Raw genomic sequence first — 15383 nt, forward strand, 5'->3', positions numbered from 1 at the left:
TTAAGTTGCTGTCATCTAGAAATAGTTTTTTACTTTACAATATAATTTTATTGAAATATTTTAAACTCGGAAACTAGCAGTAGTATCGCAGATGGGTCAATTAGGGGGTGCGGTGGGTTAACGAAAACTAAAAATGGAAGCCTCTTTCAGGGGGGCAAATATTTTTCTAGGTGGACCAGATCTGGTTCGCCAACCCTGTGATGTCTCTTGCCCTTTTTCAAATCACATTGACAGGATATGAGCTGTCACAAGCAGTGACGTTCAGGCTAATTGGACTATGCAGTCGTCCTGCCTGAGCGATTGCGAGAATGCGCAGCCAGACTTCTGGAGAAACCCCGTGGGGGAAGCAGCCATGTCCATAAAAGGGCTGTGCCTGCAAATATTCCAGCTGTTTTGGAGCAGAAGTTCCGGTGCCCTGAGTGCTCAGTCTTTTCCCCCTTGGGTTCGTCCCAAAGGGCACTGATCTGAGGCCGGTTTCCAGGCCGACGTGGGAGTGATTGTGCATGTCGGTGGGTCAGCGTCGGCGTGAGTCCACTCGGCTGTAGAAAAAGAGGAGGATGTGTGACAGGTGAACGTGTTATATCAGAAGCTTTGCAGAATGAAAAAGATTAAATCTACGATTTTGGGTGTGCCACAAGACCCAAATGCAGGAAAAGCTATGGGACATTTCCATATATTTTTCCAAGTTCTTGAAACCGGAAAATGAAACAAACTGAAGCATTTCCATGATTTCAACGTCATATGGATTTTACCACAGAAATGAAACCCCTCACAATATCTATGCTCATGTGTCATTTACATTATTGCTAAAGATGCTCCTCTAATGTGTGTATCCGTCCTCTAAGCAACATTGACAGAAAAGTGAAAAGACTTGTTTTCATTTTTTTCAGTGATTTTGTATAAATTGACTTAAAATATAGTGACATTTTAAAACATTTTTTTTTTAAACTTCTTGAAAAAGTCAATATTTATATTAGTATATAATATAATGTTACTGCATCAAAGGTGGCACTTGCAAACTACTATATGAATACTTTTTGGACTGCAAAAGCAAAAATAATCTCAGTAATATGTGTTTTTTTACTGATTGTTAGGTAGCAGAAACAGTTTTGCTCTATGATTCTACCCCAAGATTCAGAGTCACGATTAACTCTTTAGCACTTATTAAAAGATCAGGCTTCCCAGTCACAGAATAAATATGCATTCAGACTGGGCCCCTTGCGGAACATCTTGCAGTGAATCTTGGCTTCTGCAGAAACTGCGTGTCCATATGTGTTTGTGTGCTAGAGAAATACAACATTCATACCCCCAAGTACATGGCATGTGGAAGCAATGAGGAATATAAATATTAGTCTTTCATTTTCATTCATTTCACTGTTGAAAATATATGCTTGGAATATAAACAAAAGTATACATTGGGTATACATTGGGTATACTTCACAGGAAAGAAAAATGGTGGGCTGGGCTTGTGGCTGAGCTGAGACACATTTAGTGAACATAAGAACATAAGAACTATACAAACGAGAGGAGGCCATTCGGCCCATCGAGCTCGCTTGGGGAGAACTTAACTAATAGCTCAGAGTTGTTAAAATCTTATCTAGCTCTGATTTAAAGGAACCCGAGGATTCAGCTTGCACTACGTTATCAGGAAGACTATTCCATACTCTGACTACACGCAGGAGAAAAGCCTTTTAACATAAAATGCACTGTTTGGTGGGGGATTCAGCCTCAGGGAAGGTCTTTTGCAAACCAACGTGAAAGTGAGAGTGAACGGGACAGATGGCAAAGTCGGGGTTACGGGCGGGAGTGAAGGGGCCGTTTAGGGGGAGAGTGTAACGTGGCAAGGGGGCAGCCAGGCAAAAAAAAAATACACACATGGAAATGTTTCCGCAGAGTGTGGGGAGTAATCTCATAAAGGGGAAGGGTCGGAGATGGGGGTGCCAAGGATGGGGCATGTGCTGGAATCGAATGATTCACCAGACTTCTCGTTACTCATGAACTTCATATAGCATGACCAAGTGCTGCATGACATGCAAGTCTGTGTCACGTCTTCAGTGAGTCTCTGAGACTCATACCCAAGTGTTGATGGCGACTGGTCACAACGCTGGTCTCAGTGGAATTTGCTGATTACCGAAGAGAAGGAGCCAGACAGAGAGAGTGGCTTTTGAAGGCTTCTGATAGTTTTGGGAAAAGCAACGATCGGCACAGTTAGGAAAGTCTTGCTCTATTCTTCCTCAAAAGCTAACACATGAAGCAACAAATAGCGCCCTGTATGTCCAAAAGAGTGTCTAACAACGATTTTTTCATAGTCATGTAAACATTTATTTTTGGGGCAGTGGCAGAGATGCAGTACTCCTCTGTACAGCTTGAGGGTAGTGTGAACCACAAGCTTGCCCCAGCATGGCTGAGATCAGCTCCTTGCTGGTTCCCCGCTGACCCGCGAAGGGAAACATCAATGAAGCCGCTGCAGGCTGAGAGCCAGTAGCTCTCCTGGTGCTCCCAGTGCAGACTTACCTTAAATGGTGCACTGCTGTACTGAGAGAGTGAGTAATAGGGCAAGGGAAATTAAATTAAAGCACAATTTAGAGAACAGGTTTCTGAGAACACGAGCCAGTGTTGGGAGTTTTTACACTGAATCTAAAAAGCGTGCTTTTTCTGAATGGAAGGTCCCTCTGCCTGTCTGTCATTTGTCTGTCCTCGTGTGATAGTAGGTATTGATGTTAGTATTCATGCTTGTCTTGTATGGCTATAAGAAGGTTGAGTGGTGAGTCAATGGGTAGCACTGTTGTGTGATACCTCCAGGGTTAGGATCTACTTCCCACACACACTCTGGATGTGTGGAGTTTGCATGTTCTTCTTGTGTTATGAGGATGTCCTCCTGCTCCTCTAGTTTGCTCCTGCAGTACAGATACATGCAGTCACATTTAAATTCCGTCTTATATATGATTGTGTATATGGTCTGTGATGGACTGGCTTCCCATCCAAGATCATTTGCCCTATGCTGCCTGCGATAGGCTCCAGGCCCTCTAAGGCCCTGTCTTTGAAAAGCATTTGGATGATAGATGAGTGGATAGATACACAAAGGTGTTCAGTTCATAGACTAAAGTTATAACTACAGCAGAAGATGGACTGATAGATATCTGCACATGCAGTTATAGGCGTGTGATGGAATTGGGTGTTTTTATACATTTGTTTCCCGGAAGGAGACATTTGTATGTCCTGTTGGGAGAGTGAGACAACATGCATTTTGTTTTGAGACTGTGAGTTAAGGAAACCCCCCCCCCCTTATCTCACAATGTCCTGGATTTTCCCAGCCCATGTTTAGGGTTATTGGACGTGCAGGAAATTTGGGTTCAAGCAGAGAGGGAACAATGTATGCAAACATTGCAAATGACAAATGGAGTGTGTTCTATTTTTGGTCATGGAGTCTTGGGAGCTTCTGTTCTCCATTTAGATGGTGTTTAGGTGTCGCCCTTCATGATCATCCAGTGACAGTGATATTAAAATCAGAACTATTCACGTGACGGAGTATATCCTCCTGAGACCCCACCCATGCATTTATGTCCATTGTAGTGGACATGTTGTTTTTGCATCTATCTTTTCACTGATGTAAGGAAACATATTTATTCCTGTTGTACACTAAAGAGGACATGCTGTGAAATTAAAAATAAAAATAAATTTGAAAAAATCTAAATTGTAAGATGTCTTATTTCCTCCAAAGACAAATAACCTATAATTGAAGGACACTTTTTTCCTTGGGTCTCAGGAGGATATGAACTTACTAGGGAAAAAGGAAAGAAAGATCACAGTGGCTTAATAACAAATGTAATAAAATAAAGCCAAAATTTTAAACATAAATCATCAGCATAACAATCTGGAATGGAACCTCTCAACCCATGTCAGCACAACCTACGAAATATTAGTCCCTCTTGTTAAAACATATTTGGAAATGAATACTTTGGGCTCTAGATGGATTGGATGTGTGAGGCAAGACAGAGGAGCATAAGGGAGAAGAGCAAAGGTCCTGGTTGTGCAGTAATTCGGGTGCATGCGTCCAGAGGCATTCATGTGCATGCTTTAAATTACACTCCATATGCACATTCTGAGTCCCCTTTCTGAGATTATAATTCATTTCTTTCTTTAATTATTCATGTAAGATATTAGACAAACTTCATGTCTGTCTTGTGTATACTTTGTCCTGGAAGAGGAAGGCGCTGTGTCAGTGATGCAGTTTATTTGTCAGTGATGTAGTTTTCTTATGATGGGTGGACGTGCTCATCACCCTGGGATGTCGGAGCTATTTTCAGGTTAGCTTGTTATATTATGCCAATATTTATGTGTCCAGCCCATAGCTGGCTGGCGTCCAGCAACCCTACTGACCGGGGAGGAGTCCCCTGGGTGATTTTTCTGGGCGGGGATATTCTGAGGGGCGGGGTTTCAAACCTCTGATTTTTGTTTATTGGAATTCCATGAACCAGGACCTGCAGTGATCTATATTGCTTCATGTATTTGTGTCCATTGTGGGTCCAAAATTATAGAGCTGTGAAACTTACAGCTGAACGAAAGTTCCGGTTGATGTTTGGTACAGACAGGACATGCAGTGCCCCCTGTACGTTTTAACTAATATATTAAGTAATAAATGCCTCCTTCCTATATTGAATGACATGAGTCAGTACATATTTGTGTGTTTGTTTGTACATCTTGTGACTCAGGCAGCTGTCCATGGACCCCTCCCCAAAACAACCTGTAGGTGTATATTTTGCCCATTTATATATTTTTTCCTTCTCAAGGATAATTACCTGTTTTATAAATGGCTGTTAGAACAGTCGGGGGTAAAGGATGCGAAGGCGTGTTACCTCATTTCCTGATTTTGCTCTGTCACATTCAAACCAGAGACACCCAGGCTGTGCATTGGCGTCAAGACCGATAGCTCAGACCCATTCATAATAGCAGCCTTCATCACTCCCACGCGTAGCCAAACTGATGTGTGCAGGGGACGCCGCGCTCCGCGCTCCACACTTGTCCCACTGCAGCCCCCCGGGAGCTCATGGAAACAGATTTCCATGTTCCCCACCTTAGCTGTCGTTCTGTGCCTATAGTCTCTGCTGTGAGAAACATACCCAGGCAAAATGTGTTCTATCTGGGATGAAAATATGGAAAATATGACTGAAAGGTTAACCAAGGAATTTTAGCAAGATGCGGCGTTTTTATGTTCTTTGGTTTAGCTATTGCTCCGCACATGGGGACTGGGGTTAGTTATCAACTGCCTGCTTTTTAGCTCTATCCTCTTATCACATGCATGATGATATTTCTATCAATACTTACTTCTCTGTATTGTGACTCCTGTGGACCAGGCCCATAGCCGGAAATTAATTTCTAGGGGTGTTCGGTAGGGTGGGGTTCGAACAAATTTCGGACGGGATTCGATCCTGTAATTTGACTACCTGGATGCATGTCTGCAGTGGACGGAGGGCTTCTCTGACTTAGCAGGGCGTCAGTCTGGGGAAGAGACGGCGGCTAAAGGCATTGCGGAACATTGCAGGAGCACCGGTTTCACGTCGCTGCATGACGAAGCCCTTCCGCACTAACCGCAGTGTTCCCAGGAAGTTCACGGGACAGGCCTTGCATGGACGTTCTCTCACCCTGCCGGTGACACACACTCGCTCATTTTACCCATCAGATACGGTCTCTCTCACTCATGCGCATTTCCACGCCCTCCGGTTCCGCTCTCCGTCTGCCACTGAATCACCAATCACATGATTAATGTCACGCATGGACTGACTGCAGGGAGATTTCATGTCAGATCTCTTCTGCCTGTGTTATTTCAGGCACACGGATATGCACACACGCATAGGAGATCAGACTCATATGATACTTCCCACTGGACGAAATACTTAAGCAAGTTTTAATTTATGTTTCATTTAATTTATCCTCATTAATATTTCAATGTTTTTTATCACAGCAGCTCACAAATTTAGAAGACAGATCCTGGCACTTTTCTGGCAGTGATATTAACACTAAATAGGAAACTTTGATATGCATCTGACAGCATAAATACATGATCCTAGCACTCATTTCCTTTTTTTGTCTTGTGGCAATTAAACTCCTTCTTGTGCCAGACAGTACATGTTTACTGTGCATCTGGCTCTGCAGTAACAGGTAGTGCTGCAGAGAGTGAATGGCTGTGGGGGAGCACTGGGATGCAATAAGTGGGATTTCACATTTTCAAGGGGAAAATCCATGATACAGAGATTGGGGGGCGGGGGTCTTATCCTGGAATAGCCAGCAACCAGAGCTGCTGACTCCACCTCCTCCAGCCCCTCCCCCCTTGCCGTCTCTCTCTCTCTCTGTTGCTCTCTCTCTCTCTCTCTCTCTCTCTCTCTCACACACACACATACTCTCTTTCTCTGCTGGTTTCTCAAACAAACTCGTAGCCCGTTATTCAGCCAAACACTGAACAGAGGAGAGCAGACTCTGAGGAAGGTGAGGGATACTCGTTGCCTCCCACTTTTCCTCGCTTCCCAGACTGAGAAACCACTGGACTGTTTTTGGTAATTTCTTATCCTTCTCATGTGCTGACTTCGTGGACCTCTCCGCAGGATTTTCCCCTGTCGTTATGGTTTGAGGTTTTTTTCCTCCTGCCGCCTTTTTGGGACACACTGCAGGGATATCTCTACTGCGCGTGCACTGTGCCATGCCCACGGCTGGTGGTCCTGAGACGAGCTCCTGAGGTTCACCATGAAAGGCAGCCACCATCACCAGGGCTGTGCCTGCCAGCACTTATTCCGAAAAGTGCTGGCAAAGTGTGGCTGCTGCTATGCCAGGGTCAGAGGTCAGTGACTCACTTTTTAATCGCTTGTCTGTTTTAGTGTCTCATTTTTAGGGACCTTGATCTCTCTCCTCTCAGTTACCATTCTTTGCTTCCCAATCCATCCGCATCTCTTCCTTTACTTCTTTGCCACAGTGGGTCTCTGCATTTTTGCACTTTTCTCTCCTCCTTGGCTTCCTCCCATCTTTCCACGTCTTTGCTCTCTCCATCCTTGCAGCTGGTTGGACCTCTTTCTTCAGTTACCTCAGTGCCTATTCTGGCTGTAGAAAATCTCAAATACTCCTTTTTTGAGTATAACAACCTCTTGGGGTGCTTGACAGATAGAGCAACAAACAGATTCAATGGAAGACAATCACTGGATAAGGTGTTCCCCATTCTGAGAGGTATTTTGGGCGGGTTTTTGTGGCAGAAAGGGCTGTGGGCTCTTAGACAGATGGGCAGTCATCTGTGAACATCCTTTGGCCAAGTCTGGACAGCATGTGGAATTTCTGTACCATAAAAAAAGCTCCTTTTCATACTTTTGATGGTTGGGATAAATTAAGTGATGCATAACAACAAAAAAGAGATAATGCTGGTATTGATGGAGGGTAATTATTGCTGCTGGCAGTGTTGCAACTGATGACAGTATAGAACAGTATAGTGTGAATTGTATTATCCGCTGTCTGTTTATTCTCATAATACTTCATTGAAATTGAACACATGGTGCATTTTACTTGATAAGAAAAATCATTCATACACATAGAAGCGCAGATGCTAGACTAAGTTCCTCAAAGTTCCTTTCCACTGTGATGGTCTTTACTGGTATTGTTTTCTCATGTGCTTTAGCTGTACACAAGGGGCATGTAGAGTGTATGTGACCATCTAAGGATTTAAGTCATTTATCAATTGTGTTTGTAAATCATCCTGGTAAATTACTTAGGCGGCTTTCAATACTTTACAATAAAACGTATGCAATAGGTTATCATAAATAGGCAAATTCCACTCAAAATCTTATAGCATGTTTTTTTCTTCAAGAGGATTTCCAAAGGAAATTGTTGGAGGAACAGAAAACCATCCATTGGGCTTCTAAAAATTAACACTTTTTTCAACAAGTAGCTTATTTCTGATTTGTGAATTTATGATTTATACATAAAGTGAAATTTCTGTGCTCTGAAAACTTTTTTTTCTAACCTTAGTCTGCTGATTGTCTTCTGCCGGTTTCTTACTCGTTATCTTCTGCTGGATTCTTACTCGTTATCTTCTGCCGGTTTGTTACTTGTTGTTTTCTGCCAGTTTGTTACTCGTTGTCTTCTGCCGGTTTGTTACTCGTTGTCTTCTGCCGGTTTGTTACTCGTTGTCTTCTGCCGGTTTCTTACTCGTTATCTTCTGCCGGTTTCTTACTCGTTATCTTCTGCCGGTTTGTTACTTGTTGTTTTCTGCCGGTTTGTTACTTGTTGTCTTCTGCTGGTTTGTTACTCGTTGTCTTCTGCCGGTTTCTTACTCGTTGTCAGCTGCAAGTTTTTTACTGGTTGTCAGCTGCCATATGAGGTTCTCAGCTTATTTTATATGGCTATAAAGATGGAGGTTCCCCTGCTCCGTCTCGGTCTTGGTGTCCTACACTTCTGGGGCGATGTCTGGCTCTGTGGGTTACAACTCTATCCTTGTGAATGGAAGACTAGTGGTTCAAATCTGTTAGTCCATTGAGCGAGGCCCTTAATCCCAATTACTCCAGGGGCTGGCTGACCCTGCCTTCTCAATTCTGCCTCTCTTTGAACAAAAGCATCTGATAAAATGTAAAGAAAGAGTTATGGAATTGGACTCTGACCCGCAGCTAGGAGAACGCTTGCCAAAAGGACCATTTTATTATTGACAGAACAAAATGGGTGATATATGGTGTAGCTTCTTACTGCAGTAAGAATAATGAATGACTGACCTGCATACTGACTGAACGAATGGTGGCAACCTGATTGGATATCTGTAGAGTTGTTTAATTTTAAGACAAAAAACATGCAAGCTCTAATTTAAAAAAACCCAAAAGAAGAAGAGACTCTCTCTCAAAATATCATATAATTCAAAATACAGTACATTACTGAAAAATAATGTTGGCTTTCTTTTTGTTTTTGAAAATGTTTTCAGTCACCAAAATTCAATTGTTTTAAATGGCTGCTGTAGACAGTGTGGGAAGTTGTGAAGCTGGTTGCATACTTTAGACGAAACTGACAGAATCGACATTGCTTTGGCAATGTGATGTCCTGCGATGCTTCATTACCATGATGTTCATGTTTCAACTCGCTGCCTGTGCAGGGACCCCGAGGTGAACCTTTCGTTTTCTTCTGATCCCACCCAATGTTCATGATTGGTTGACATATATGTGACTCCATGGGGTTGGTCAGCAGGACTAATTATGCACTTAGTGGCACCACACTTTAATTACTGTAGATTAATATGTGCATTTCATGTACAATAGACATTTCTGTTGTAGACGTGTAAATGTTTACCGTGGAATGTGCTTGTTTCGTTAGCGTGGAACCATGAGTGTCGTTTAAATTGTCGGCTTCCCTCTCTGTGCCGTTGCTAGTATTATACCAAGAGTAAGTTCCATTTTAAAAGAGCTTTCATCTCCGTTATTAAAACGACTCATACACTTGCCTCAATACATTTACTTGCCCTCTGTATGTGGATCTGCAACATGCGCCCTCTAGGGTTGTGGTGTAACGTAAAATGAACGAGGCAGTGTCGTTTAATATGCGACAGATTGTTCTCACCGACTTGTTCAGTTTTGTTTCATCCTGATGTCATTTAAAACATATGGGCTGCTTTAAACCAAGTTACCTTCATTCCCCATAGTGTTATTATCAAACTGAATAATTGATTAAATTGAATGGTACCACAGCGGGACAGGGTTAGGGGCTGAAATCCCACCCTGTGGAATGTGTTGCTATGTTTTGTGGGTTTCCTGTAGGTATTTCCTGGTTTCCTCCTGCAGTTCAAAAACATGCACTTAGGTTAACTGACTTCTAAATTGCCCTTTGGGTGTGAGCACATCTGTGCCCTCTGCTGCCTTTGATAGGCCCTGTAATGGGTACGTGTTTCGAAGATGGATGTGCTTATTTAGCTGGACTCCTAGTGAATAGTATAGCAGTACCGCAGGCTAGGACTCAGTAGGTAACACAATGATTTCACAGGCTGTAAGGAGCAAATAAACAACTGTAGAGTGTTTGAGATGACAGTTTTAGAGAAATACATAATATATTCCATACTGTGGTCCAGGCAACATTCGACCATTGAGCAGAGCATTCCCTGCTTTGCACCAGGTGTGTGTTGGCCAGGTCAGCTGACCTCTGTGTGACGAGTAACGTAAGCGTGTTCGAAATGTATGCGTGGATTTGATTGTATGCAACAACTTGGGCAGCTTTCTGTGAAAACCATACCAAATGTATTGGCAGTATTTCATGCACCTTCTTGATTTAAAGTTTTACTGCACAAACTGAGATCCCTCAGATAAATTTCAATCGATCTTTCTGTTAACGCAGGCACTTTATAATGGAATTTTTGATATTACTGTGTAAGATGGATTATTACTGGGTCCATCGTCTCTGGGTTCAGCTATAAAACTGGCATCCTAGTTTTGGACCATTTCAGTATCTGCTTTTGGTTTATCACCATGTTTATGCACTCAAAATTACACGTCCCTCTTTTTGGGGGGAGAAGGAAAGAGCAGATGTCTGGAAGCCCTTGAGTGGGTGAGGTGACAGGGTTCCTCACTGGGATATCTCACCCGGGGTGGGGCGGGGGCGCGGCTGGTTCGTGGTGTGGCCGCAGAGGGTGCGAGTCACCCTCGTGACAATGCCTCTGAAACAAAGCAACTGCCAGTGGCAGCCTGCTACATTCAACTGAGGAGTCTGTGCAGTGACAATGCCTCAGAAACAAAGTAACTGCCAGTGGTAGCCTGCTACATTCAGCTGAGGAGTCTGTGCAGTGACAATGCCTCAGAAACAAAGCAACTGCCAGTGGCAGCCTGCTACATTCAGCTGAGGAGTCTGAGCAGTGACAATGCCTCTGAAACAAAGCAACTGCCAGTGGCAGCCTGCTACATTCAACTGAGGAGTCTGTGCAGTGACAATGCCTCTGAAACAAAGTAACTGCCAGTGGTAGCCTGCTATGTTCAGCTGAGGAGTCTGAGCAGTGATAATGCCTCTGAAACAAAGTAACTGCCAGTGGCAGCCTGCTACATTCAGCTGAGGAGTCTGAGCTACAGTGGAGGAGAGTAAAAAGGGCAAAATAAGCAGAAACCCCAGCTTTGAGCTGAATTTAATTGGCTTTGCTTGGCTGTGTGAGGAGTATAAAGATGATGTTCTTATCGTGCGAGAAAATGAGAGAGAGGAAGAGAGAGAGAGAAAAAGAAAGGTCAATTAATTGTGACACTCATATTCACACACACACACACACACACACACATACACTGCAGAAATTATTTTTCCACTATGCATCAATGGCATAAAATCCAGGCTTGGGATTGATGGTGAAGAATGACAAAGTAGTTATTATGAAGTAGGTGTGTTATTAAGCGAGGTGAATGGGGGATGTCTCAGTAACATTTCTATGTTCCCATGTTTAGTACCCTGCTCAGGAACAAAATGATGTAGCCTATTGCAAATCAGTGACACATGCTCATTATGTTTGGGTCTGTTGTTTGTTGGTCATGAATGAGGTCTGAATATCCCCATTTTGAGAGTCACTAAATGACAGAGGACATGTTGATGCTAATCAGACCTCATTTTAATCTTGATTTTCACATTAAATGTTGGTTCACTGCACTAGGTTAAGTCATGAGTACCATAACCAGTACCAGCTGCTTCTGTATAATGTGCGATATAGGTAATGAGAGGCTGCCTAGGCATTTGGATGTTTTATGTGCATTAGTGCATCATTCAGTTTGACTGACCATCCTATTGTAAACATGTGGGCAGGAAGGCTGCCTACAAGTTATAAAGAGGAAGTGGACCACTGACCAATCATTGCAGAGGAGAGTCATGTCTGATTGCTGGTGTTTCCATTTTATTGGTCTGTCTGCAGGAACAAACAACCTCTGGCCTTTTCAGAACACAGGACAGAGGCCAAGAGCTGTGAGCATTAATTGGTGATGTCAATAGCTTCACCCAGGGCCAATGTCGGTATGAGGCATGAGTCACAGCTCCACTGAGGAGATTACAGCGAGAAGGCAACGTGAAATGATTTACACTATAAAGGGCACGGGTTTGTTGGATAGCAATAATTAGTGCTGACATTTCAATGTCTTGGTTGAGACCTCCTAATTGTCTGTTTGCTGGTGTATCAGCTCGGGTCAGACAGCTTGGAAGTCTGCTTCCGATGACAATGTAGTCTATGAAACACATAAAAGATTCTGCCTACCTACATGTTGATGTATGGATTTGTGTCTGTAGGTAGGTAGGTAAGTAGATAGATAGATAGATAGATAGATAGATAAGAAAGCCAATTTATACTTTTTCTTTAATGCTGTCAGCACAAAATAAAGTATAAATTATAAATAATATGATACATCTACTGTAAGAGGGAATTTCTATATTGTCAGGATAGTATCTCACTGATCAAAGCAGAGTGGAAAACAGAGACCTTTTTTTTTTCTTTAATATCTCTGCTGCCTGAGATTTTACACTCCTTTTATTTTCCTGAGCTTTTTTCCCTCCTGCTTTTTTGATCTCCCGTTTCAGTGTCCCAGTGAATCAGGACAGACCCTCTAGCAGAGGGAAAAAAATTATATGACTGAATGTTGACAACAATTACCAGTCACTACCACCCCCCCCCCCCGCCCCCCCAACCAACCACATTAAGCAGCCTGAAGTTCGTCTGCTTTCCATTAGCGTGAAAGCAGCTCTGCTCTTCCCTGACACCCTGCTCTTTCAGATGGTTCAAGCTGCTACACTCGTCAGACGTGCGCCTACGCAGACGTGCGCCCACGCAGACACACATGCGACAGACACGCTTTATCTCTCCAGGCATTTGGTTGCTGAGGATGGTGTTTACTAAATTACTAAAAATGTGTGATGGCTCCTAATCTTCTTACACCACCAAGCCCACTTCACATGTCCGGTCCTTAAACTCACCCCCCCATGGTTTCCATCCCCAGGCCTACAATCTGTTCCAACCTGCACCTGCAGCCTCTTTCTGAACCTATCCAAGGCCTTTTCTATGTCTTTTTTTCCATCTGCAGGAACTCTGATGTTTTTCTTGCAAATTCCCCCCCCTCCCCAAATGAAAAGAAAGCTCTCTTGGCATCTTCCCAGCAGAGAGGGACGTTGCTTCCTCACCACTGCTCCTGTGCTTTGGTGGGCCTCTGTCACGGCCAGACAGAGGAATAGGACGTATCTCCTTCTTCCATGATGTCATATCTTTTTGAGATGAGCTTATAAGGTTGCTGAATATCTTTGCACATTATGGAAAAAGTGGCAGGAATAGTATACACAAAAGCATGCAGATGTGGCTGCTCTCTGTGTAGTAGCAAGGGTTATATTTGCACTGATCACTCCCCCCCCCCCAAGCTCTCAGGCCCGCTTGCTCTCTGGCAGACTGTCTCCGACTCACACAGTCCTCTCCAGACAGAATGAAGACAAAATGAGCCTGGTCTCAATATCGTGTGATTTGCTAGTAAGGAATGTGAACTTGCACTGGAGCAGTAAGTTCATTCCTGGAGCTAAGTTCAGCCTCCCATGCATCTCTCCTCCTGTATCTCTCCTCCTGTATCTCTCCTCCTGCATCTCTCCTCCTGCATCTCTCCTCCTGTATCTCTCCTCCTGCATCTCTCCTCCTGTATCTCTCCTCCTGCATCTCTCCTCCTGTATCTCTCCTCCTGCATCTCTCCTCCTGTATCTCTCCTCCTGCATCTCTCCTCCTGTATCTCTCCTCCTGTATCTCTCCTCCTGTATCTCTCCTCCTGCATATCTCCTCCTGTATCTCTCCTCCTGCATCTCTCCTCCTGTATCTCTCCTCCTGCATCTCTCCTCCTGTATCTCTCCTCCTGCATCTCTCCTCCTGTATCTCTCCTCCTGTATCTCTCTTCCTGTATCTCTCCTCCTGCATCTCTCCTCCTGTATCTCTCATCCTGTATCTCTCCTCCTGCATCTCTCCTTTTGCACCTCTCCTCCTGCATCTCTCCTCCTGCATCTCTCCGTCTTGCTCTGACTTACTCTTTCTCACATCCCCCTGGTCTAGTACCATTACACTCATTGCAGTATCAGGCCTGCTTTTCTTGCAGTTTACTCTCCGAAACCCACTTATCGCCTCCTACTTAAACTTTTTTCTCCCACAAGCAGAGTAAATCCCTTTCCTGGCGTATTTTGTTTATCCCAGTATCTCCATCTCCATCTCTCCTTTTCTCTGGGCTTGGGGTATGTTTGTAAATGTGCTGTAGAGAAGAATGACAGAACCTGTTATTGAACTCAGGAGCGAATTCCAAACCTTGTTTAGAAAAACCACAGGTTGGAGAACAACGATAGTCTAAGACTTCCTTCACTATAACAAATGATTATATAATGTTACATATACAGTTTCTATATATACAGCCATGGAAAAAATTAAGATCCCACTCTATATTTTGAAACAAATCTGCATTTTTAAATCCTGGTTTAATCCTGGTTCTGCTGGCAGAAGCTATGCTGAGCAGCAGGATGCTTCCAGGTTCAAAATTTCTGAGAGAGCAGCACACAAGAATAAGGTGAAGCAGGAGACACTGGGAAAGACCAGAAACCAGCCAGGCAAAGGGCGGAAGTGGCATTCTAATGGCAGAGATGACTGTTAACTTATCCGACAGCTTCTCATGAATCGGCGGATGGCATCAAGTGACCTTCCAAAGGAATGGGAAACATTAAGTGCAGGTGTGAGGTGCACAGCTAGGATAGTTTGTATCAGGCTCCTAGAAGCAGGACTGAAGTCCCATAAAGCAAGGAAGAAGCCCTTCATGAATGAGAAACTGAGAAGAATCAGACTGCAATTTGCAGAAAAATATATATTATTCACAGACATACACCCATATATTGATAAATGAGTGAAACAAAATTATTGTGCTGTGGTCTCACAGTTTTTTCCTTGGCTGTAATTGCATACTGTACATGTGACATGAATATGTAGTGATAAGCAAATGTTTTTTCTTAAAAGATGTTTTAAAATTAATTTGACAATATATTTGACCTCACATTTGTAGTTTCGGTAAATAGACCACTTGTCACTGAGCGAGTGACTGGGCAGGAAAGGGTTACATTGTTGCACAATGGATTCAGTGCAGTATGTTGCAAAAAGGGTGGGGGGTGGGGGAATGCTTGCCTTCCACAATGTTCCAACAGGAAGTTTATCAAACTTTTCGTGGGACAAAATGTGTTTACACTGATGGTGACAGATTAGATAAGATTACAAGAGATTACATTGGATGAACTTCATTGATTCCAGACGGAAATTCTTGTGCATACAGCAGCAAGTATGTAGAGCACAGACAAACATACATCCAGTGCAAGACAGGCAAGATGCACAGACAAAAATAAAAAAAATATATAAAATAATAATA

The 15383-nt window shown here is 43.3% G+C and overlaps 1 protein-coding gene across 4 annotated transcripts in view; it reads left to right on the plus strand.

Moving 5' to 3' along the window:
- Positions 1-15383, plus strand: part of arhgef25a (Rho guanine nucleotide exchange factor (GEF) 25a) — a 61983-nt gene that overhangs the window by 10496 nt on the left and 36104 nt on the right. For 2 of the 4 annotated variants that reach the window (XM_072712952.1, XM_072712954.1), the window contains exon 1: positions 6380-6832. The exons of 1 other annotated variant lie outside the window; for it this stretch is intronic. In XM_072712952.1, coding sequence (XP_072569053.1) covers positions 6739-6832 — 94 coding nt within the window. In that variant the 5' untranslated portion in view covers positions 6380-6738. Of the gene's footprint in view, positions 1-6379; positions 6833-15383 lie in introns of those variants that run through there. One more of the 4 variants, XM_072712953.1, reaches the window with a different exon arrangement.

The sequence above is a fragment of the Paramormyrops kingsleyae genome, chromosome 6, assembly GCF_048594095.1.
Source record: "Paramormyrops kingsleyae isolate MSU_618 chromosome 6, PKINGS_0.4, whole genome shotgun sequence".
In the NCBI taxonomy this organism is placed as follows: Eukaryota; Metazoa; Chordata; class Actinopteri; order Osteoglossiformes; family Mormyridae; genus Paramormyrops; species Paramormyrops kingsleyae.